The sequence below is a fragment of the Doryrhamphus excisus genome, linkage group LG6 (genome assembly GCF_037039965.1).
Source record: "Doryrhamphus excisus strain RoL-2023G ecotype Guam linkage group LG6, RoL_Dexc_Guam_v1.1, whole genome shotgun sequence".
Classification (NCBI taxonomy): Eukaryota; Metazoa; Chordata; class Actinopteri; order Syngnathiformes; family Syngnathidae; genus Doryrhamphus; species Doryrhamphus excisus.
Genome location: NC_136362.1, coordinates 5667494 through 5691952, shown reverse-complemented (window position 1 = coordinate 5691952; position 24459 = coordinate 5667494). Strand labels below are relative to the sequence as shown.

General features: G+C 47.0%; 1 protein-coding gene across 11 annotated transcripts in view; it reads left to right on the top strand.

Moving 5' to 3' along the window:
- Window positions 1-24459, top strand: part of celf2 (cugbp, Elav-like family member 2) — a 124028-nt gene that overhangs the window by 52243 nt on the left and 47326 nt on the right. The window contains exon 1 of one of the 11 annotated variants that reach the window (XM_058069386.2): window positions 7672-8144. The exons of the other annotated variants lie outside the window; for them this stretch is intronic. Within the exon in view, the coding sequence (XP_057925369.1) occupies window positions 8068-8144 (77 nt within the window). The 5' untranslated portion in view covers window positions 7672-8067. Of the gene's footprint in view, window positions 1-7671; window positions 8145-24459 lie in introns of those variants that run through there. 11 annotated transcript variants of the gene reach the window in all.

The following is a 24459-nucleotide window of genomic DNA, read 5'->3' as shown; positions in this document are numbered from 1 at the left end:
CACCATTTCCTGGAAAATAAGGAAAATTTCTGGGAAAATTAGATCATATAAGGGAATTTATCTGGGAAAAAAGGAAATTTTCTGCAAAATGAAGGGGGGCAAAATCCATGAACTTGAAAGGAAATTTAGTTAAAATGGGGGGGGGGGGGGGGTTGGGAAAAATGTGGAAAAGAATCTCTGCTGTTGGCCGGAGTCAAGACGGACGACTTCAGGTGTGTGCCAAACGCTCTAATGATGCCCCCCCCACCCCCCCACGTTCACCACGTGCACTAATGAAGCTGTTCTCCAACATTCCCTTTCTTCTTTCTGGCTCGCCGTAACGTGCATAAATCATAATAAACACAGCCATGAATTTTTAATCAGGGGGGGCTGGGGATGGGGGGGGGGGTGACCTGTCAGGAGCTGCTTCTTCGCATGAGGTTCCATTCTGCTTAGCGTCCTACTTATGCTCCAGATCGCCCGTTTGTGGGCGACCCGCGTACGTGAAATAGTTGTTAGCGCTGCACTCGTGCGCGGTGGAAGAGTGGGTCTGGATGGGGGCTGGATGGGGGCTGGGGGTCGACTTCAGCAGCCAATACAACTTAGCAGTGAGATGCATCATTTATACGCCTCATGAAAAGTGCATGAGGACACGACATGATGATGGGGGGGTGGGGGGGGGCACGGCGGTTCAGGTTCTTCCGGACGACTCCATCAGGCCCGTAAACATTCCAGCATGAGAGCAGCCTTCCCGTGCGATCGCATCAATGCCAGACGGGGCTGTGGGGGGGGGGGGGGGGGGGGTGGGGGGGGCTATTCCTCGAGCCTACACGGCTTCTCTCTGGATCGAAGGAGCGTCCGTGGTCATGTGGTGTTCATGAACAAGTCTTGTCTTTTGAACGGCTCTTTCAGGGTGAACAATGAGTCCCAGATTCTAAAAGGGGGAAAAAGGAAGGTTTTTGTTGAACGATTCCAAATGTGAATCGGTTCTTTTTGGTCACCGGAAAGAATCCTTCATAAGACTGGACTCGAACCAAAGTTCCCCAAAGTCCCGATCCCAGGAACCACTGATCCAAGGAAGAAGAGACATTGGAATTGTGAATGTAGTGCTGTATTCTGATTTGGCCACTAGGTGTCAGTGTTGGCTCACTAAGGTTCCCTGGGGACACATTTAACTGTGACGCTGCTCTACTTATTTATTCATATTCTGGATTGGTTGCGAGTCCAAAAAAACAAGAAACTACTAACATGTGAGTCTATATTACTTTATTTCTGTCTAATATGTCTAATATTCTATGATTATACCTACTATATTAGGTAATAGGAGTGTAAAGGTGATTGTAGGGGTGTTATATCATGTCCTGAGGGCTCTAATAAAGTATATTTAGTATATTTAGAAGGTTGTAAACACATTTACCATGACGTATATGTCTTATTTTCTCATATTATGTCTACTATATTAGGTAATAGGAGTGTAAAGGTGATTGTAGGGGTGTTATATGTTTTCCTGAGGGCTCTAATAAAGTATAAAAAGTATATTTAGAAGGTTGTAAACACATTTACCATGACGTATATGTCTTATTTTCTCATATTATGTCTACTATATTAGGTAATAGGAGTGTAAAGGTGATTGTAGGGGTGTTATATGTTGTCCTGAGGGCTCTAATAAAGTATAAAAAGTATATTTAGAAGGTTGTAAACACATTTACCATGACTAATATGTCTTATTTTCTCATATTATGTCTACTATATTAGGTAATAGGAGTGTAAAGGTGATTGTAGGGGTGTTATATCATGTCCTGAGGGCTCTAATAAAGTATATTTAGTATATTTAGAAGGTTGTAAACACATTTACCATGACGTATATGTCTTATTTTCTCATATCATATCATATATTCTACTATATTGGGTAATAGGAGTGACTGTGGGGGTGCTATCTCATGTCTGGATGGGCTCTAATGATGTTACCAACTCTATTCACTTGTGGCAGTCGGCTGGGGAGGGAATGCTGTGATGATGCGTTCAGGTCATTTTGCCAACATGGCTGATGTCTTCGTGAAGGATACGGACATAGCTCCAGTCGCCACTGCTCACCGCTGGCCACAGGAAGCTAAATAGCTAGTCCCCCTGACCTGGGTAGAGGGGGGCAGGCCCCAGGCTGGTTGCGTTCCTGGTGACTAACTCCATTTCCCAAGGAGTGATTCCGTTACTAAGTCCCAGACTTTTTAACTCGTCTCGTGTGATCCATCCAGCGTTTTGCTAGTCCAGCGTCTTTGTGGGTTTTGGTGTATTTGTTTACATCCGCCGCCGGCAGACGTTAGCGCACTTGTTTGTTTGCCCTTTAGCTCATTTGCATTTTGGTATTATTCCGCCCACACGTGCATGAATATGTATCATTTGTATTCTCTTCCTCCGTGTCACGGATTCACCGCCTTTTCAACCCCTCAGTGAATAAAAATGGGATTTATTTTGCCGTCTCGCAACAAACGGCGGGCCGCCGCACGCCAGCGGACACGCTAATAGCGGACACGCTAATAGCGGCGCCAAGTGCAACGGTTGCGGTCATCCAGGCTTCCACGCCGACGTTTGCCGCTTCTACTTTTGGAGTTTGGGTATTTGACAGAAACAAACAGCAGGCTTTTCCGTCTTTGGCTTTGAACGCGGAAGAAACGCCGTAAACGCCGTAAACGCCGTAAACGCCGTAAACGCCGTAAACGCCGTAAACGCCGTAAACGCCAGCCACTCCGGATTTAAGGACGGAGGCGTCCAACCAAGCGGAGCCGGATTTGACATTTTCCCAGCCAACCAAGTGAGGCGGAATTTGCGTCTTTGTTATTTCTTTCATTTCACCACTTTGCTTTTGTCGCCTCTCGTTTGGGATGATGGCGGAATGAAGGCAACCGGGGGGGGGGGCCTGGGGGAGGGGGGGTCTCTCATTTGCATCCCGTCTTAGTTCCCAAATCTGCCGCCAGACTCCCCGCGGTTGCTTCCCGTGGCCCCGGATGGAGATAAGCGTGCAAGCATGAAGAAGCGGCGTGCTGGGGGTCGTTAAGCAAATTTTATCGATGTTTGCTGCTGGGAATCGAACGCACGGCGAGCGATCAGGTGACAAATAAAAACTGACTTCATTTGTCAGTCGCAGGGCAGGAAGTGCAGGATGGGAGCAAAGCTTTGCCTTCAGTTCCAGAACATCCGACCCGGGTCGGGTTTTAGTCTGGACCCGGTCTCGGGCTGGTATTGGTCATGTTTGCTTCTGTTCTTCTCCTGGTCTTGATCAGGGGTTTTCATAGTGTCTTCTCTGGTCTTGGTCTCTTCTTGACTTTGTTTTGGCCTTTTCCAGGCTTTGTCTGGGTCCTATCCTGGTCTTGGCTGACATGGTTCTCTTTCTGGTCTTAACCTTGTGGGGGTCTTATCTTGGCACCGGTCTTGTTTGGGTCTTAACCTCATCTTCTCTCTCTGGTTCTTGTCTTTCCGTCTGGTCTTGACCTGGTCTTGGTTATATTGGGTTATATTCTCGTCCCGGTCTGGTATTGGCTCGGTCTTGGTCAGAAGTACCCATAGGGTCTTCCACGATCTTGGTCTCTTCTTGACTTTGTCATGGTCCCGACTTTGATGTTGTTTTGGTCTTTTCCATGCTTTGTCTGGGTCCCATCCTGGTCTTGGCTTACATGGTTCTCTTTCTGGTCAGGTCTTATCTTGGCACTGGTCTTACACTGGTCTTGTTTGGGTCTTAACCTCATCTTCTCTCTCTGGTTCTTGTCTTTCCGTCTGGTCTTGACCCGGTCTTGGTCATATTGTGTTATATTCTCGTCCCAGTCTTGTATTGGCTCGGTCTTGGTCAGGAGTACCCATAGGTTCTTCCACGATCTTGGTCTCTTCTTGACCTTGTCATGGTCCTGACCTCGGCTTTTGGTCATGTTTTGATGTTGTCTTGGCATTTCTGGTCTGGACCTTGGCTTTGGATCCTTATGTCTTTGTTCTTTGTTGGTCATGACCACGTGGGGGTCTTTCAACATCTTCTCTCGCTGGCTCTCGTCTTACTCATCTTTTGGTCTTTGTCCTGACCTAACCTTGGTCTTGGCCTGGTCTTTGTCCATCTGTCTTGGTCTTCCCTTGGACCTGACCCCATCTTTTGGTCATCCTGATCTTGTTGATGTCTTGGCCTTGGATCCCTGCAGGGTCTTGGCTCATTCAGTTCTTTGTTGGCCTTGTCACGGTTCGGGTCTTGTCTTGGGTTTTGGTGGTTCCAGTAGTTGAGTCTTTGGTGGTTTTCCTGTGAGGACTGAGGACTATTAAGTGGAAGGTTCATGGACCGCTGCGCAGCAAAAATATGGAAATTGGAGCTGGTGGTTGGACAGGCATTACTTCCTCCCCCCCCCCCCCCCCCCCCTGTGCCCCCCCCCCCACACACAGTGTTCCTATCTAATGGGGCGGGGAATATTAGCCTTTTACTATTCTTCCGATACGCCTGTTGGTTTAGTCCCCCCCCCCCCCCGCCCTCACATTTCCCCAGATGGCTCTACAGTGCTCGGTGTTAAATCGGCCCCCGGGCCCCCCCCCTGCAGCCTCACCACTGTCCCCCTCCCTTCCAGCTGGCCCTTCGTCTCCGCTACAACGATTTAATCTGCCCAACACCTTTTCAATCAGGGGGTGTCAGGCGGGGGCCGCTTGCGACATGACTCTAATACAATGCATGGACACACAGCGGCAGGAAGTGGGGGGGGGGGGGGGGGGCGGAGGGCTTAGGCCGCTTGCACGAGGCCCGATCAATACGTGCAATCATACATGTGACAGTTAACAAGGGCGGGGACTGTGGGTGGGTGGGTGGGTGTGTTGGGGGGGGGTGATGGGGGGGGGCCTGCAGGTATATGAAATAATGTGAATGTGCGTGAAATGAATTGAAATGGGCGTGAAAGTGCATCTATTTGCAGGCGGGGGTCTACACGCCCCCCCTTTGTGTGTGTGTGTGTGTGTGTGTGTTGTTATCAGAATGACAGCGTCCTGCTCGCTCTCCTGCCCCCCCCCCCCACCCCCCCCACCCAAGAGGATCAGTGGAGCTGCACCGCTTTCAAATGAAAATAAATGAGAGGCAGTGACCGCCTCTGCCTGGCTCCCACTTTAATGAGGAAAAGGATCAGCGAGGGGGGGGGCATGGGGGGGATTGGAAAGTGCGGGAGAGATTGGTCAGAGTTGGCGACGAAGGGGCAGAAAGATGGAGGTGGGGGGGGTGGGGGCGTCGTGATGAATGGAGGGTCTCTGTCTGGCACGGCGGCGGCGGCCAATTACAGTTGGAGCGCGCTCCGATGCGCCGCAGGTGGGGCGGCCTGAGACCCCCCCCCCCCCCCCCTCCACCATTTGCATGGAGAGGAGAAATCACTTTACAGGCAGGAGGAGCTCTGGGGGGGGGTCCTCATTGTGATACATGTAAGATGGAACATTCCATTATGTGCTCCATTTGGCTTGATGAAACATGTCCCTGCTCACCTGGAGGGGGGGCGGGGGGGGCCGGGGGAGGTGTTGCTATGCTAACTCGCTAAGCTGTAATCACTCTTGGACTTTCTCATACGGGGGTGGGGGTTTGAGCGTCACAATGTGGACTTCCTAATGCTAACCCGCTAATTACGCTGGATCAGCTTTTAAGCTAGCAGGACATTTTGATGGGCATACGGATTCCTCGCCCCGGTGAATCCATGTTCAGGACAGGCCGGCTCCGACCGGAATGTAGGCCAGCATCGGTGCCGCTAAACGGGTCATTCCCAGGCTGCAGTCGGGATGGGATCGCTAACTGGAGCACTGTGTTCCAACCAGCGCCGTCCATTAAAAGGACACCCTGGGGGGGCAGGGGGGGCAAAGAGGAAGGGTACCGGAGTGTGTGCCAGCATCCCCGCCGCCTGACCCCACCCACTCAGGAAACGCTCGTCCACTTAGGCTCAAACGCTGCTGCTTGCCGCGCTGAATTATTCATGAGCTCCTCATTAAATATTCACGTGTGAACGGAGTCCACATTTAGATTCCTGTTTTCTATTTCCGTCTGCCCCCCCCCCCTCCCCCACTCGGTCGCTGCTAAACGATCCAGGTGTTGTTTTCCGGCCTCGCATGATGATGTGGATTATTTCCAGTCATTCCGATTATTGTTATTTGGTTTTTATTTGCCCTGCGGAATATCGTGGAAATAACATTTAGTTTTTCCCTTGTTTTTATCTGACACCAGGACTATAGCTTCTGGTGGTTACTGTTGCCCCCCTTGACCCCCCTTGACCAAACACTTAAGTACTCCATCCACGTAGTGTACTGTCTGTTAGCACCAGGTATGAAGGAGCCTACCCCAGTAGGCTTGGAGACATTGGAGAAATCATAACGAGTTGTCTGGTCCGTTTATCCACCGCGCCAATGAGGCAATACGAGCACGGTGACTTGTGTCTGGCGGATCAACCTTTGGGTCGGGAAGCACACACTTGGAAAATGTCAAGTGGCTTTTCACCAGCAGAGGGCGCCATTTAATTTGCCCATTCATTTTTCCATTAGGGATATTTTCACTGAAAATATCAATTACGCTAAATGTGGGAATATTTCAATATCGGTATCAAACATGACCCCAGTGTGCTCAACAAAAACAAAAATGAGGCGGAATAAGAAATAGAAGAAGAAGAGGAGGAGGAATAAATCGATGAAAATTCCTCTCAGCATTCCCACAATTAGGATTTGAGCAACAGCAGCTGGTGATTTGTCCGGATCGGCGCCAGCACATGACTACCATCAGGAGAACCAGAGTCCGGAGGGGGAGGAGCCGCCTGCTGTGGCCCAGCAAGGTGCACTGTATTCGGGCACACGCTCCGAGCGGCCGCCCGTGACGCCACGGAGGTCTTTTCACGTTTCGGGTGGCTGGTGAGATTTTTGGGGTCCTTCCTCTCCAAGTGTGTGATTCCACACTACGATACACGTTAAAAACTGCAAGGCATGCTGGGTAATTTAAGCGTACACGCAGGTTTCCCAGCATGCCTTTCGGGTTGGACATGAGAAAAAATAGTAGTGTTTTTTTAGAGCAGCCACCAGAGGGCAGCATGCCGTGTCCCCGCATCCACTTCACCTGAGATGTCGCATTTTTCCAAACAACGGTCTTTGAACACAACACAAGCCTTTGATTTGGGCACACAATCAGTGTGAAGCCATGCGGAACGTAAACAACACATTTAGCACGATGGCAATATCCAATCATGTCTGCCAGCGTTGCGTTTGCGTCCCTAAACGACCTATTTACACGCCCCCCCCCCCCCCCCCCCGGATTATTTCCCAACCACGTCGACAGAGGCTCGTATTTCACGGCGGATTAAAGCGACGCGACGCTAATTGCACATTAAAACAGACTCACCTTTCTCTCGCAGCTTTTCAGGTGCCGTCCAAAATTCCCAAATTGTCGGAATTGTTTGACGGATTTGGGGGGGGGTGGGGTACTAGTCGGGGGAGTGGGAAGCAAATGAGGAGATTATCGGTGACAACAATCCCGTCAGGCGCGGTGTGAGGGTGAAATTCCAGAACCGAGAAGAGGTGCTGTTAGCCAATCGGAAGGCTGAAGAAAGCCGCTTCCGGAAAAAAAAAAAACTCTTCCTGTCGGACCCACGTCGCCTCCCTGAGACAAAGCCCCCCACCCCAAATGGAGGAGGAAGTGGGCCAACCTGGAAGTTTGACCCCTCAGGATGATTAAGGAAGGAATTTGAATAAAGAGGAGGGGCTTCTAATGGTGGTGGGTGGAGCCTCCGTTGGAATAGCAGCAGCCGAGCCACGCCCCCACGCCACTCGGCACCTGGCAGCGTAGAGGAGAGGACCTCCAGGAAGACCAAGGAACATCATCATCATCAAGAGGAAGAGGAAGAGGAAGAGGAAGGCTGCCCAGGTGGAGGAAGAGGAGGAGTGGGCGGGAAGAAAAGAGAATGTGAAAGTGTTTTTTCCTTCTTCCCGCGGTGGTCCGCCTGGACTCTTGCACCTGTGCTGTCCACCCCCCCCCCCGCCCCGGCCCCCAACCCCGGACCCCCACCACCCCCCCCCCCCAACCCCAACCCTCCCGGAGAACCTCGTTGTCGGCGCGGCGACATGACTTCCTCTTACGGTCTGGACTTCCTGCCCGACATGATGGTGGACAGCCGCCTGCTCGTCCCCGCTGACAGGATGTGAGTTTCCTTGTCTTTCTTTTTCTTTCTTTTCTTTCTTTGCCTTTTTTAGCCTCTTCACGCGCACGCGCTCCGGCTGACAATGCCGCCGAGCCTCAGCCGTCATGATGATGATGATGATGATGATGATGACGACGATGATCGCTTTTACATTTGAACGCACCGCAACCGTCGGTGGGAGAGTGCTCGTGCGTGTGCGCGCGTGTGCGTTGGGTGTGTTCCGGACCGTGAAGCGGGGCTGGAGTTGTCACGTGATTGACTTTTTGCACTCTCAGATCTTCGTGCCGTCACATGACGGCTTCCGGCGGGTTCGGGTCCTGGAATGTGTCGAGCCGTGAGGACAAAGAGTGGGCTTCATCCACGAGCACCCCCCCCCACGCACTCCCCCCCCCCCACCCCCAGTGCATGTCCCACTTCCGTCCCCTCAGCTCACAGTCAACTCTGCTGCTTGTTATGCTTTTATGCTGCCTTCACGTGCCCACGTACACACGCACACACGTGGTACAATTCATATTTCACAAAGCAGCAAAAAGATCCCACCACAATAGGAATACTTGAATGAGTATACTATGTACTATTACGTACTTTATAATGTAACGTCACCTTTAGTGACCATCTCGTCATGTGGTGTTTAGGGACTGTCCGCCGTCTCTAACATCTAATGTAGCGTTGTTTTCTCGTCACGTGACATTTAATGGCCCTAATCTGCTCTCGTCACCTTGAGGTTCTCTCATGCTGTCACAATCTGCTGCTGCTGTAGCGCGTTACGTAACGTTTAGTGGCTAGCTCCTACTCCATATCCCAAAATCTTACATGTTGTAGTGATCATGCTTATGTCATTTGTAACGTTCAGTGGCTATCTTGTAGCGTAACGTTTTGTTTTTATGGTTATGTCATTTCTAACGTTCAGTGGCTATCTTGTAGCATAACCTGTTTTTATGGTTATGTCATTTGTAACGTTCAGTGGCTATCTTGTAGCATAACCTGTTTTTATGGTTATGTCATTTGTAACGTTCAGTGGCTATCTTGTAGCGTAACGTTGTGCTTTCATTGTTATGTCATTTGTAACGTTTAGTGGCTATCTTGTAGCGTAACGTTGTGCTTTCATTGTTATGTCATTTGTAACGTTTAGTGGCTATCTTGTAGCGTAACGTTGTGCTTTCATTGTTATGTCATTTGTAACGTTTAGTGGCTATCTTGTAGCGTATCGTTTTTTTATGGTTATGTCATTTGTAACGTTCAGTGGCTATCTTGTAGCGTAACGTTTTGTTTTTATGCTTATGTCATTTGTAACGTTTAGTGTCTATCTTGTAGCGTAACGTTTTGTTTTTATGGTTATGTCATTTGTAACGTTTAGTGACTATCTTGTAGCGTATCGTTTTTTTATGGTTATGTCATTTGTAACGTTTAGTGGCTATCTTGTAGCGTAACGTTTTGTTTTTATGGTTACGTCAATTGTAGCGTTTAGCAGCTATCTTGTAGCGTAACGTTGTGCTTTCATTGTTATGTCATTTGTAATGTTCAGTGGCTATCTTGTAGCGTAACGTTTTTTTAAATGGTTATGTCATTTGTAACATTTCGTGGCTATTTTGTAGCGTAACGTTGTGCTTTCATTGTTATGTCATTTGTAACGTTTAGTGGCTATCTTGTAGCATAACCTGTTTTTATGGTTATGTCATTTGTAGCGTTTAGCGGCTATCTTGTAGCGTAACGTTTTTTTAAATGGTTATGTCATTTGTAACGTTTATTGGCTATCTTGTAACGTAACGTTGTGCTTTCATGGTGATGTCATTTGTAACGTTTAGTGGCTATTTAAACGTTGTGATTTTCTCCTACTGTACCAATGAGGGGCTATCTCGTTATGTAACATGTAACATTCCGGTAATGAAACATTTCGTAATGCACCATAAGATGTCCTGTAAGGATTAGCGGCTGTGTACTTATGTAAGTTGCCATCTTTCTCCTTTTGTAACGTGCGCTGCCATCTTCCCGGTAACGCCCGTCTGGCATGGTAACGCATGGTCATATTTAAGGGCGGTGTCCAGCTGGCGACAGGCGGTGTGAGGCTACGCCGCATGGCGTCCATCAGGCAAAGAGCGTAATGCTGAGAGACGCTCTCATTAATCAGCGTCTCCGACTCTGACGGCACGTCCGGCGGCGCCCGTCCTGCGAGCCTTCACACTGCGGCCACGCTCGTCTGTCTCCGCCTTGACACCTGGCGGTCCCGCCGTGAAGGATTCGGGAATAATGCGGGCGGGCAGCGTGAGACGGGCCCATCTGCGCCCTCCTTGACCCGCCGCCGAGGAGGCGGACAGCTTGAAGCAGGTAGCGGCGTGGCGGCGTGCTGTATTTACCTCAACACGCGTCTGAAGCTGCTCACCTGGCGGGACGGGCTGTCCAAGAAGTGACACGTTAAAGCTTCCTGTGCCCAACTTCCTCCCTGCTGACAAGTACCCTGATGGTACTTGTTGTAGTACTTCTGTGTAGCATGATTGAACAGGCGGCGTGTTTCTCCTCACATCAGCCATCTTGTCATGGAACGTGCTTAGCGTGCTTAGCGTGCTTCACCTGATTCTGGCGAAACGTTACGGTTTTTTCTGATTACGTCATTTTGTGGTTACGACACTTTGTGGTTATGCCGTTTCCTGGTTATGATGTTTCCTGGTTATGATGTTTCCTGGTTATGATGTTTCCTGGTTATGATGTTTCCTGGTTATGATGTTTCCTGGTTATGATGTTTCCTGGTTATGATGTTTCATAGTTACATCATTTCCTGGTTATGACGTTTCCTGGTTATGACATTTCCTGGTTATGTAATTTCCTGGTTATGATGTTTCCTGGTTATGATGTTTTCTAGTTGTGATGTTTCCTGGTTATGACGTCTCATAGTTACATCATTTCCTGGTTATGACGTTTCCTAGTTATGTAATTTCCTGGGTATGATGTTTCATGGTTACATCATTTCCTGGTTATGACGTTTCCTGGTTATGACATTTCCTAGTTATGTTGTTTCCTGGTTATGATGTCTCATGGTTACATAATTTCCTGGTTACATTTCCTGGTTATGTAATTTCCTGGGTATGATGTTTCATGGTTACATCATTTCCTGGTTATGACGTTTCCTAGTTACATCATATCTGGGTATGATGTTTCCTGGTTGTGATGTTTCCTGGTTATGACATTTCCTGGTTACATTTCCTGGTTATGTAATTTCCTGGGTATGATGTTTCATGATTACATCATTTCCTGGTTATGTAATTTCCTGGGTATGATGTTTCATGGTTACATCATTTCCTGGTTATGACATTTCCTAGTTATGATGTTTCCTAGTTATGACATTTCCTGGTTATGATGTCTCATGGTTACATAATTTCCTGGTTACATTTCCTGGTTATGACATTTTCTAGTTATGATGTTTCCTAGTTATGACATTTCCTGGTTATGATGTCTCATGGTTACATAATTTCCTAGTTACATTTCCTGGTTATGTAATTTCCTGGGTATGATTTTTCATGGTTACATAATTTCCTGGTTATGACGTTTCATGTTACATCATTTCCTGGTTATGACGTTTCCTAATTACATCATATCTGGGTATGATGTTTCCTGGTTATGATGTTTCCTGGTTATGACGTTTCATGTTACATCATTTCCTGGTTATGATGTTTCATGGTTGTGACATTTCCTGGTTATGATGTTTCCTGGTTACATCATATCCTGGGTATGATGTTTCCTGGTTATGACGTTTCCGGGTTATGCCATTTCATGTGACATCATTTCCTGGTAATACGTGGTGTGTGGTTCCATGCTTTCTGGATATCCTGGTTCTAAGTCTAGCATGTTAGCATAATGTTAGCACTGGTATGTTCATGTCTCCTGGTCATTTTGGTAGTGTGCTATTTGTGCTGATGTAACGTGTAACGTAACAGGGAGCAGGGATCTGTTCATGGATGCTTCCCGGCGGCTGTGTGAGAACTTGTGTCCCACGTCTTCCTGATTCCACGTGCGTGTGGGGAAGCGTTCCGGCCGGGCGCCCCGACACTTGACAAATATTAGCAGCGATGGCGTTAGTCCTGAGTGAACATCTTCATCCGCCTGCGCCGGGCAAACATGACAGGAAGCTAAGTGAGGCCAGGCGGGAATACCGAGTGCAACCTCTGCCCTCTGACGTTCCGCTCTCCCACTCCGAGTCTCCGGGCCTTTCCGCGGGAAAGATGTGCACAGGAACATTTGTCGCTAGCTTTAGTCTTTGAGGCTTGGTCTCGTGAACAACATGGTGGAGAAGTGGTTGAGGAGTGTGAGCACGGATCTCTTTCACGGTAACCCCCCCCCCACCTCCACCCACAGTCGCCTGCACGCACTCGGCCTGTCTTGATCTCCAATGATGGCTCACAAATCACGGAGGCAACAGCTGTGAGGTCACATCACATGAGGAATGGAGGGTGCGGGGGGGTCGGGGGTTGGTCAGCATTGTAATTCCATGTGTAAAAGATGGCTTGGGAAGCGTTTCCCATGATTCAGCACACCTCCCTGACAAGTAAAGACATTCTGACGGCCCGCCTGTGAATGGAGCTTTGATGGACACGTTCACAGCCTAAAATGGACGCACGGACGGCTCCTCTCAACGAGCAGCAGGTCCTGCTGTTCGATATGCTCTTTATCTTCCAGTCATTCCATATCATTCCAAACCATTCCATATCATTCCATATTATTCCATATCATCCCAGTCATTCCATATCATTCCAGTCATCGTCTCCTACATGCTGTGACTTATGTGCCGACTCCTACGTGTCTACGTAACGTACGATGCCAGGGAGACGTTGTCACGCGTTTCTCCACGATCCGACCGCGATGAGTCAATTTCTATAAAGCAGAGCTCTTTGAACATGAAATAACACCCCTATAGTCACTTTTACCCTCCCATTACCCCATATAGTAGACGTTATAAAACATGTAAGACATAGGAAACCTGTTTACTACCTTTTGAAATACATTTTTATGGCCTTTGAAATATGTTTTTAACATTATCTGAACATGAAATAACACCCCATAGTCAGCTTTATGACATCGTATAGAGCCCTCTAGACATGAAATAGCACCCCTATAGTTGCCTTTCCACTCTTATTAGCCAATATAGTAGTAGACATATGATCTGTAGCATAGCTGCTAGGTCACTTCAACGCCAGCAGGAGTGGTGTTCATTCAAGTCGACTACATGTTCTCACACACACGCACACACACACACGCACACACACACACACACACACACACACACAAACACACTTTGGCCTGATGAATTGCGAGGCGTGCATGAAGCCAGTACACAAGTAAGATGTGCTGAATGCTTTTTCAGAGTGGAGTATTTATCACGCGGCCTTGAGAGGAGCGCCGTGCTTTTAGCAACACACATCGCCGCCCACGAGCAGCGTCTCGGCATGGTTCGCGTCCCCGAGGCCGGCGGAAGGGGTGGGGGGGTGGGGAGAGAGAGAGAGAGAGAGAGAGAGCGACACAATAAGAGCCGTCTTCCGGCTGCCGTCCACGTACGGCATCGGCCTCTTCCTCATCGATAGTCGGCCACCGCAGAACGCAAACGATGGTGCCACCACGCCGCAGGGAGAGCTTACCGACGACTCGCTTTTATTTTATTCCGAACGCTTCTTCCTCGCCTCATCCTCGGCTCGGCCTCTCTCTGCGCTCCCTCCATCCGTGGCCATCGGAGCGTGCTAAATGCTTTCCCTCCAGTCTGAGAGCGGCTCATTATGAGCTGAAGGAGGCCAATTTGGGATTAGGGCCCAAACACTCGTGGAAAGAGAGCGGGAATAACCGAGAGGGAAGTCATCGTCTGGCCAGTCAGTCAGTGAGGAGAACACACACAAAAGATGGAGATGGGATTGATGTGGAAAGGTTGAATCTTCCCAGCAATGACGGGAGGTTCGCTCGTTTGGCTCCTCAGCTCCTCAGATGTTGTTGTTGTCGTTAGATAGTATTGTTATTATTATTAGACTCAGCTCAGTGCATTGTGCTTCTCATAACCTTTACTAGAGGCCTTCAGGACGCAAATACACACTCGCATAGCACAATCAAGGTTGCACAACACTTACATATGACCGATGGAAAAGTACTGGGAGACACGCGACCGAGTGAGGGAGTGAGCACAATTCATTTGTTTTGTGTCCCCCAGTGTTTGTCATATGTATGTTTCATGCAACTCTGATTGTGCTATGTGAGTGTGAGGGCGAGTAGTTGGAAATGCTACGAGAAGCAATTGGACTGAATATAGACCCCACATATTGACAAATGGAATATTTTGTTTGCACAGAAAACCTTTTTACGACTTTTTAAATATGTTTTCTCATCCTTATTAGAGGCCTCTAGAGATAGAATAACACCCCTATAGTCACCTTGACACTCCTATGAACCAATATGGTAGACAGAAAGAGAACATAAGACAAAGAAAACCTGATTTTGGCCTTCTAAATAAAGTTATCAACCTAATTAGAGCCCTCTAGACATGACATAACACCCCTATAGTTGGCTTTACACTCCTATCACTCCTATTATTATTATTATTATAGTAGAGATAATAAGAGAACATAAGACAAAGGAAATCTGTCTATGGCCTTTTGAATATGTTTTTAACTTGATTAAAGCCCTCTAGACAAGACTTAGCAACCCTATAGTCAGCTTTACACTCCTATTACCCAATATAGTAGACAAAATAAGAGAACATAAGACAAAGAAAATCTGTTTATGGTCTTTTGAATATGGTTTTTACTTGATTAAAGCCCTCTAGACATGACTTAGCAACCCTATAGTCACCTTTATACTCCTATTACCCAATATAGTAGACATAATAAGAGAACATAAGACAGAGGAAATCTGTCTATGGCCTTTTGAATATGTTTTTAACTTGATTAAAGCCCTCTAGACAAGACTTAGCAACCCTATAGTCAGCTTTACACTCCTATTACCCAATATAGTAGACATAATAAGAGAACATAAGACAAAGAAAATCTGTTTATGGTCTTTTGAATATGGTTTTTACTTGATTAAAGCCCTCTAGACATGACTTAGCAACCCTATAGTCAGCTTTACACTCCAGCACAGTGATTTAAAATGATGTGAGAAGCAATAAATGAGACATAATAAAGGATGAAAATAACATGAATATGGTGTATAATATCATCATACAAAAGAAATAAGTGCATGTAATATACAGTATACATAGATATGGAAGTCTGTTCTGTGTTATGATCTGCTAGCACGATGTAGCAAATCAAATAAATAACTTCCAGCATTTGCCTTGACACTTGACCTTTACTGTCTGGTAAACAGTTACCGTGGCGACCGTGAATGTGCCTTCTATGCTGTGGAGTACACTTCTTATTGTGACGGTTTCTCAATGCTTGTAACCCTGTAGTAGTAGTAGTAGTAGTAGTAGTAGTAGTAGCAGTAGCAGTAGCAGTAGCAGTAGCAGTAGCAGTAGCAGTAGCAGCAGTAGCAGTAGTAGTATCCTCCACCGGCCTGACCTTATAATGGAAACTAATTGGGAATCAAACCCACGGCCGAGGCATGAGGGAGCAGCGCGAGCATCTCTTCATCTCCCCCGTCCTGCTTGGTATGGGCCACGCAGGGCGCGCACGTGAGCGCGCACATGAGCGTGCACGTACGCGGCCGCTGTCAGGTGTAACCTTGACTGGCGCGGCGGCCAATTGGAATGCAAAGAGCGTGGGCAGGACGTCCAAAAAGGCTGCCGCCCTCGTCCATCTTTTTTCATCCAGGAAGCCAACACTGTGTCACACGAGGAGACCCGAGTTCGATTCCACCCTCGGCCATCTCTGTGTGGGGTTTGCAGGGTGGGGGCATGCTGGAGCCTATCCCAGCTGTCTTGGGGGCCAAACAAGCATTCCCACCACATTCCTAAATGAATGAATATTACTGATAAGAAGAGGAATGGTTGGAGTGAGATGTCATCAGAGTGTGTGATGTGTTCCACATGGCGGCGTGATGGATGGGGGCGTTGTTGGGGGGGGCGCTCCCTCTCGCTGTTATTGTGTTGCCAAGTGAATGTATGGGGGAGGGGGGGCGCACGGGACAGCTTGACGGCTTTATTGAGACGCATGATGTAGTGCGGCGCCCTGGGACGCGCTGATGCGGTTATGGAGGAAGCTGGAAGAGGGATGAAGGGGATGAAGATGGAGCAGAGGTGGGAATAAATGTGGAGCTTATCTGTTGATTTTTATCTACGACGTCCTGGGGGGCGTCATAACAATAATAACAATAATCTAATACGCACACGGCATCATCCATTTAACGCTCCATCACCTTCATCCATTCATCCTGTTTGGAAACTCATCAAATCCTGTCCTGGAATTCCCTCCTTTGTTCCTTCACCTGCTGCTAGATGCTTCCTTTCAGGAGGAAGTACGCCAACCTTTCCATCTTTATGGAAAATACTTAGGCTGAATTATACATTCATCCATTCATCCATCATTTCTTCATCCATCCATCCATCATTTCTTCATCCATCCATCCATCCATCATTTCTTCATCCATCCATCTATCCATCATTTCTCCATCCATCCATCATTTCTTCATCCATCCATCCATCATTTCTTCATCCATCCATCCATCCATCATTTCTTCATCCATCCATCCATCATTTCTTCATCCATCCATCCATCCATCCATCATTTCTTCATCCATCCATCTATCCATCATTTCTCCATCCATCCATCATTTTTCCATTCATCCATCCATCATTTGTCCATCCATCCATCCATCATTTGTCCAACCATCCAGCCATACATTCATACATCCATCCATACATCATTTGTCCACTCATTCATCCATCCATCCATCCATCCATCATTTGTCCACTCATTCATCCATCCATCCATCCAGCCATCATTTGTCCACTCATACGTCCATCCATCCATCCATCATTTGTCCACTCATTCATCCATCCATCCATCATTTGTCCACTCATTCATCTGCCCATCCATCCATCATTTGTCCATCCGTCCATCCATGCATCCACCCATCCATCCATCCATCATTTGTCCATCCGTCCATCCATGCATCCACCCATCCATCCATCCATCATTTGTCCATCCATCCATGCATCCACCCATCCATCCATCCATCCATCATTTGTCCACTCATTCATCCATCCGCCTATCCATCCATACATTCATCCATCCATCCATCATTTGTCCACTCATTCATCCATCCGCCCATCCATCCATCCATCATTTGTCCATCCATCCATCCATCATTTGTCCATCCATCCATCCATCCAGCCATCATTTGTCCACTCATACGTCCATCCATCCATCCATCATTTGTCCACCCATCCATCCATACATTCATCCATCCATCATTTGTCCACTCATTCATCCATCCATCCATCATTTGTCCACTCATTCATCTGCCCATCCATCCATCATTTGTCCATCCGTCCATCCATGCATCCACCCATCCATCCATCCATCATTTGTCCATCCATCCATGCATCCACCCATCCATCCATCCATCCATCATTTGTCCACTCATTCATCCATCCGCCTATCCATCCATACATTCATCCATCCATCCATCATTTGTCCATCCATCCATCCATCCATCCATCCATCCATCCATCCATCCATCCATCATTTGTCCATCCATCCATGCATCCATGCATCCACCCATCCATGCATCCATGCATCCATCCATCCATATATGTGTATGTATAAAAAGAAGTAGGTCTTCCTGGGGGGCCGTAGGGGGCATATCAGTGGGGGCCATAGTGAAATAGCGAGTCAGCATGTTGCTGGTAGTGATGCTGCTGAGAGAATGACCTCCTGCAGGCAGCAGAGTGGTGGTGCTGGGGGTGGGGGGTGGGGGGTTCTTGCTCGGGGTTGGGTCGGGGTGTCGGCGTTCTTCCTCCAGGCGTCTCCTTCTGCTAACAGGAGCCCGCCGGGTCTGCCGGGAGGGAGACGTTATCTGGGAAAAGAATCTTTTCAACGCAGCGACGGCGTGAATCATTTGGCTCCTCCACGGCTGGACCCCCACCCCCCCAGGCCAGGCATCCAGGATAATGGGGGCGGGATTCATGGCTGTGTTTGTCAAGAACAGGGGAGGCCAAAGTGCATCCGGGGGCCGTTTGTGGCCCCCGCCTCCTTTTAACCTCTTCATACGCCGTACTGTAAACCTGTGTACAAATAATAACAATAACACAAAGCATTGCCTCTGTGGAAATAAAACATTAGCATGTTAGCATAGCTGCAGCATGTCTGATGGGTCTGCAACAAGGGTGTCGACCTCCCGTTTTTGGTCGTGTACACTCTGATTCCGGCACCCTTATATCCACAGTCTCTACCAGAGGAATCGTTCAATTCCGCAATTCCGATTCATAAGGTCCCTGAGGCGGGCCAACTCCATGCTATTTTCACGGGCCAGATTTGGCCCCCGGGCCTGAGTTTGACACCCTGTGGTGTACAACATTAAAAACTACCAAAGTGGCTTCCGCAGGCGTTGAACTCGCTGGTAGGACTTTTGAAACAAACACAAGCTTGTTTGCTTGTGTGTGTGTGTGTGAGTGTGCATGTGTGTGTTCATGTGTGTGTGTGTGTGTGTGTGTGTGTGTGCCACCCTGCAGGCACACTACAACACCGTTACGGACGAGTGCCCTCGTTCTGATATCCCCATCGACCCCCCTGGCCTACATGGCGGCGTACGAGTGCTAGCGCAGGTCGATAGCCAAGCTGCGGGGACGGCTGCAGGCCCGCACACACACACACACACACACACACACACACTCCAAGCATGGCAACACAACAACACAGCACAAGCGGACCCCGAGGAGGATTAGCGTGTCCGGGCGGGTGTGTTATTCCAATGTTGTGGCGGGATTTCCAGATTAGCGTCCTTTAATCCCGCCATGCGATACGCTGGCTCATTTGCAGGCGGGCGTAGCGATGATGGCGATAAAACACTTAAGGGAACACTTTACCGCTTGGCTCGCGTGTTTAATAGCTCGTTGAACGCTTGGCTACGACACAAAATGTCTTTTATTGATCGGCGGCAGCGTGACCACTATTTTTAACGTGGGCGGTAATGATGATAAACGCCGCACATGCCGCCATTAAACATCTTGGACAGGCGCGGCCACTGGACTCCGCTCATGTGATCCATGAGGCCACCACGCTAACATGGCTGGAATGCGTGTGTGTTGCATGTTTGGGTCATAGGATCACTAGCACGCCCCCCCCCCAAAGGCCAGCCCATGACACCATCAATATATATTCTTTATGTTTTTATGCCGCTTCCGAACCTGGTGGCGCCGTCTTGTTGTGACATCACAAAGAGCACAAAAAGAGTAGTTTTGAATATGTATTTTGCTTTTAAGGGTTTTACTCACTTTTTCAATGACCCCCCCCCCCCCCCCCCCCCGTTAAAAAAACCCACTTACGGACTTTTTATCATGATTATAGCCCTCTACACACTTCTATTACCCAAAATAGTAGACATCATAAGAGAAATATTACACATAGAAAACATATTAACAACCTTCTAAATAGGATTTCTAACATTATTAGAGCCCTATAGACGTGAAATAACACCCCTATAGTCACCTTTACACTCCTATTGCCCAACATAGTAGACATAATAAGACATATTAGGCTGAGTAAACCTGTTTAGGACTGTCCAAATAAGCTTTTTAACATCATTAGAGCCTTCTAGACTTGATATAACAACCCTATAGTCACCTTTACACGCCTATTACCCAATATAGTAGACATAATAAGACATATTAGGCTGAGTAAACCTGTTTAGGACTGTCCAAATAAGCTTTTTAACATCATTAGAGCCTTCTAGACTTGATATAACAACCCTATAGTCACCTTTACACGCCTATTACCCAATATAGTACACATAATAAGAGAAAACAAGAAATATTTCACATAGAAAACATATTCACGACCTTCCAAATAGGATTTCTAACAATTTTTAGAGCCCTATAGACATAAAATAACACCCCTATAGTCACCTTTACACTCCTATTACCCACTATAGTAGACATAATAAGAAAAAACAAGAAATATTACACATAGAAAACATATTAACGACCTTCTAAATAGGAGTTCTAACATTTTTAGAGCCCTCTAGACATAAAATAACACCCCTATAGTCACCTTTCCACTCCTATTACCCACTATAGTAGACATAATAAGAAAAAACAAGAAATATTACACATAGAAAACATATTAACGACCTTCTAAATAGGAGTTCTAACATTTTTAGAGCCCTCTAGACATAAAATAACACCCCTATAGTCACCTTTACACTCCTATTACCCACTATAGTAGACATAATAAGAAAAAACAAGGAATATTACACATAGAAAACATATTAACGACCTTCTAAATAGGAGTTCTAACATTTTTAGAGCCCTATAGACATAAAATAACACCCCTATAGTCACCTTTCCACTCCTATTACCCACTATATGAAAAACATAATGACAGAGACAGTAAAAGATAAACATAATGAGACAAAATAAGACATAATATAGACTGATATTAGCACTTGTTGTTTTACTTCCTGTTCTGTACAGTGCTTCCTGTGGTGGCTTTTTATGAAACACGTTTAGTTGTTTGATGGCGCTAGCTCGTGGTGTGTGTGTGTGTGTGTGTGGAGGCATCCAGCATGGCTGCCATCCTCCTGACAGGCTGACAGCTGTCGCCAAGGAAATAGAGAGAGCTAGAGAAGCGTCACCGTCGCTGCCGCCCCCAGGGAGCACGTGCGCTCCCAGACAAGGAAATGCTTGTTGTTACGCGTTGCGGCGTGTTTGCGTGCGCCGCCATGTTTTTACAATAGCTTTGCCGCCGCTTAATTGCTTTGTGTTGGGCAAATGTGCTCACTTATCTTCACATTGGCAATTCACGTACACCAGGAAGAGGTGTGTGTGTGCGTGTGTGTGTGTGTGTGTGTGCGTTTGTGTGCGTGTGCGTGGCAAGCGAAGCGGCTTCATTAGCTTCTATTGTAAAATCAATGGTGTCCATTGTGTTGCTCCAACATCCTCTGCTCGTGGGCCTCCATCACACAACACTGAAGGATGGCAGGCTTGATTAGTCATGGCTTACCTTGATTGACACGCCTCTTTAGCGCTACCACTGCGCCCTCCTGGGGCTACACACCAACACAACAAGTACACGCTAGAAGTACACAACACCGAAAACAACACTCCCTGTGCGTTCTCTTATGATGTCTACTATATTGGGTAACAGGAGTCTAAAGGTGACTATAGGGCTGTTATTTCATGTCTAGAGGACTCTAATCATGTAAAATTGTATTTAAAAGGTCATTAATAGGTTTTATTAAATGTCTTATGTGTATTATTTCTGTTATTATGTCTACTATATTGGGTAATAGGAGTCTAAAGGTGATTATAGGGCTGTTATTTCATGTCTAGAGGACTCTAATCATGTAAAATTGTATTTAAAAGGTCATCAATAGGTATTTTTAAGAGTCTTATGTGTGTTATTTCTGTTATTATGTCTACTATATTGGGTAATAGGAGTGTAAAGGTGACTATAGGGCTGTTATTTCATGTCTAGAGGACTCTAATCATGTAAAAATTGTATTTAAAAGGTCATTAATAGGTTTTATTAAATGTCTTATGTGTATTATTTCTGTTATTATGTCTACTATATTGGGTAATAGGAGTCTAAAGGTGATTATAGGGCTGTTATTTCATGTCTAGAGGGCTCTAATCATATTAAAAAGTATATTTAGAAGGTAGTAAACAGGTTTTTTATGTCTTACATGTCTTATTTTCCTTTATATCTACTATATTGGGTAATAGGAGTCTAAAGGTTACTATAGGGGTGTTATTTCATGTCTAGAGGGCTCTAATCATATTAAAAAAAAAGAATTTAAAAGTTCATTAATAGTTTTTTTATGTCTTATGTGTGTTATTTCTGTTATTATGTCTACTATATTGGGTAATAGGAGTCTAAAGGTGACTATAGGGCTGTTATTTCATATCTAGAGGGCTCTAATCATATTAAATAGTATATTTAGAAGGTAGTAAACGTGTTTTTTATGTCTTACATGTCTTATTTTCCTTTATGTCTACTATATTGGGCTATAGGAGTGTAAAGGTTACTATAGGGCTGCTATTTAATGTCTACAGGGCTCTATTAATGTTAGAAATTCTATTTAGAAGGTTGTTAATATGTTTTCTATGTGTAATATTTCTTGTTTTATCTTAAGATGTCTATTATAGTGGGTAATAGGAGTGTAAAGGTGACTATAGGGATGTTATTTCATGTGTAGAGGGCTCTAATCATATTAAAAAGTATATTTAGACGGTAGAAAAAAGGTTTTTATTTTCCCTTATGTCTACTATATTGGGTAATAGGAGTGTAAAGGTGACTATAGGGGTGTTATTGTTAAAGGTTGGTGTGGAATCAGTAAAGTGTGGTAAAGAAGGGATTGTTGTATAATATTCATTCTATTCATTTTATTATTGCGGTGCATTCAAAGGCGGCCAACAAAGTGGGGCATCTTGTCGCTGACAGGAAAGGAATGTAAAAGAGGTTTTCCTAACAGAGACTCCCATCACTCCCGTCCGAGCAGCGGGTGCTGACGTGGACCCCCATCTGCTTTGGGACGTTTCAAAACATGAGTACATGTCGTAGGTGTCAGCTGGACCACCTTGAGGAGCGGTCGTCTCATTTTGTGCGGCGGGGGGGGGGGGGGGGGGGGGAGTTAATAACGCGGCACCATCACCTCACACGGATCCCCACGGGCGCTCCGGCGCTTCCTGCCGAACGCAACGAGTCGACAAGTAATCAGCGGCTTGATCTGCATGTCGCAATCTCCGGGAAAAGAAATAAAAACTCCTGATGAAGAAGCTGGAGGGAACGCTTGCTATTCTTTTTGGAAAAGTTTGCTTCAACTCTCGCTGATCCCGTCTGTCGCCGGACTTTGTTCCGTCTTTGTTCCTCCTTTCAAAAGACGACGACGCCAGACGCCACATGCTTCTCATCTGCCGGCGCAGACGTTCTGGGAGAGACGCCGTGCTTTTTGGGGACACAATCGTCTCTAAATTAAACCTGTGACAACCCCCATACCCCACGCCCCCCAACCACTCTCACGGCCCCTTCGCTACCTGATCCATTTCGCACAGGACTGCAATCTATTTGTGGTGGGGGACATCATTGTTTAATTAGAACAAATATTTAAGAAATGTCATAAACAAGATGGCGCCTGTGACCTGCTGCTGGTTGAGAGGAGCGATGCCTCCTCTCACGTCAGACGCTCTTCACTCAGTAGCACCAAATGTATCTGTGGCGGGTGGTGTTACATTTTCTTACTGCTCCTTTGTTTTCCTCTGTGCGAGTGTACTCAAAGAACTGTCTCCCTAGTGTGGCCGAGGCGCCAGTGGGAACTGGTAGCGCCAAATCTATCTGTGGCGGTCCAAATGTATCTGTGGCGAGCGGTGTTACGTTTCGTTACTGCTCTAGTTTTCGGGCTAGTTTTCTAGTGTACTCAAAGAACTGTCACTCTAGTGTGGCCAAGGCACACTGGGAACTGGAATCTGTGGCGGTCCAAATGTATCCGTGGCGGGCCGTATTATGTTTTCATATGGCTGCGTACGGGTGTACCCAATGACGTGTCCCTCCCGAGTGGCCAAGGCGCCACTGGGAACTGGTAGCGACAAATCTATCTGTGGTGGTCCAAATGTATCTGTGGCGGGTGGTGATACGTTTTGTTACAGCTCTAGTTTTCCTCTGTGCGAGTGTACTCAAAGAACTGTCGCTCTGGTGTGGCCAAGGCGCCAGTGGGAACTAGAATCTGTGGCGGTCCAAATGTATCCATGGCGGGCCGTGTTATGTTTTCATATGGCTGCTGTTTTCCTTCGTACGGGTGTACCCAATGACATGGCCCTCCGGCGTCGCCAAGGCGCCAGTGGGAAGTGGTAGCGCCAAATTCATCTGTGGCGGTCCAAATGTATCTGTGGCGGGTGGTGTTACATTTTCTTACAGCTCTAGTTTTCCTTTGTGCGAGTGTACTCAAAAGAACTGTAGCTCTAGTGTAGCCGAGGCGCCAGTGGGAACTGGAATCTGTGGCGGTCCACATGTATCCATGGCGGGCCGTGTTATGTTTTCATATGACTGCTGTTTTCCTTCGTACCGGTGTACCCAATGACGAGTCCCTCCCGCGTGGCCAAGGTGCCACTGGGAACTGGTAGCGCCCAGTGCATCTGTGGCGGTCCAAATGTACCTGTGGCGTGTCGCCACAATTAAATGCCAGCATGTCA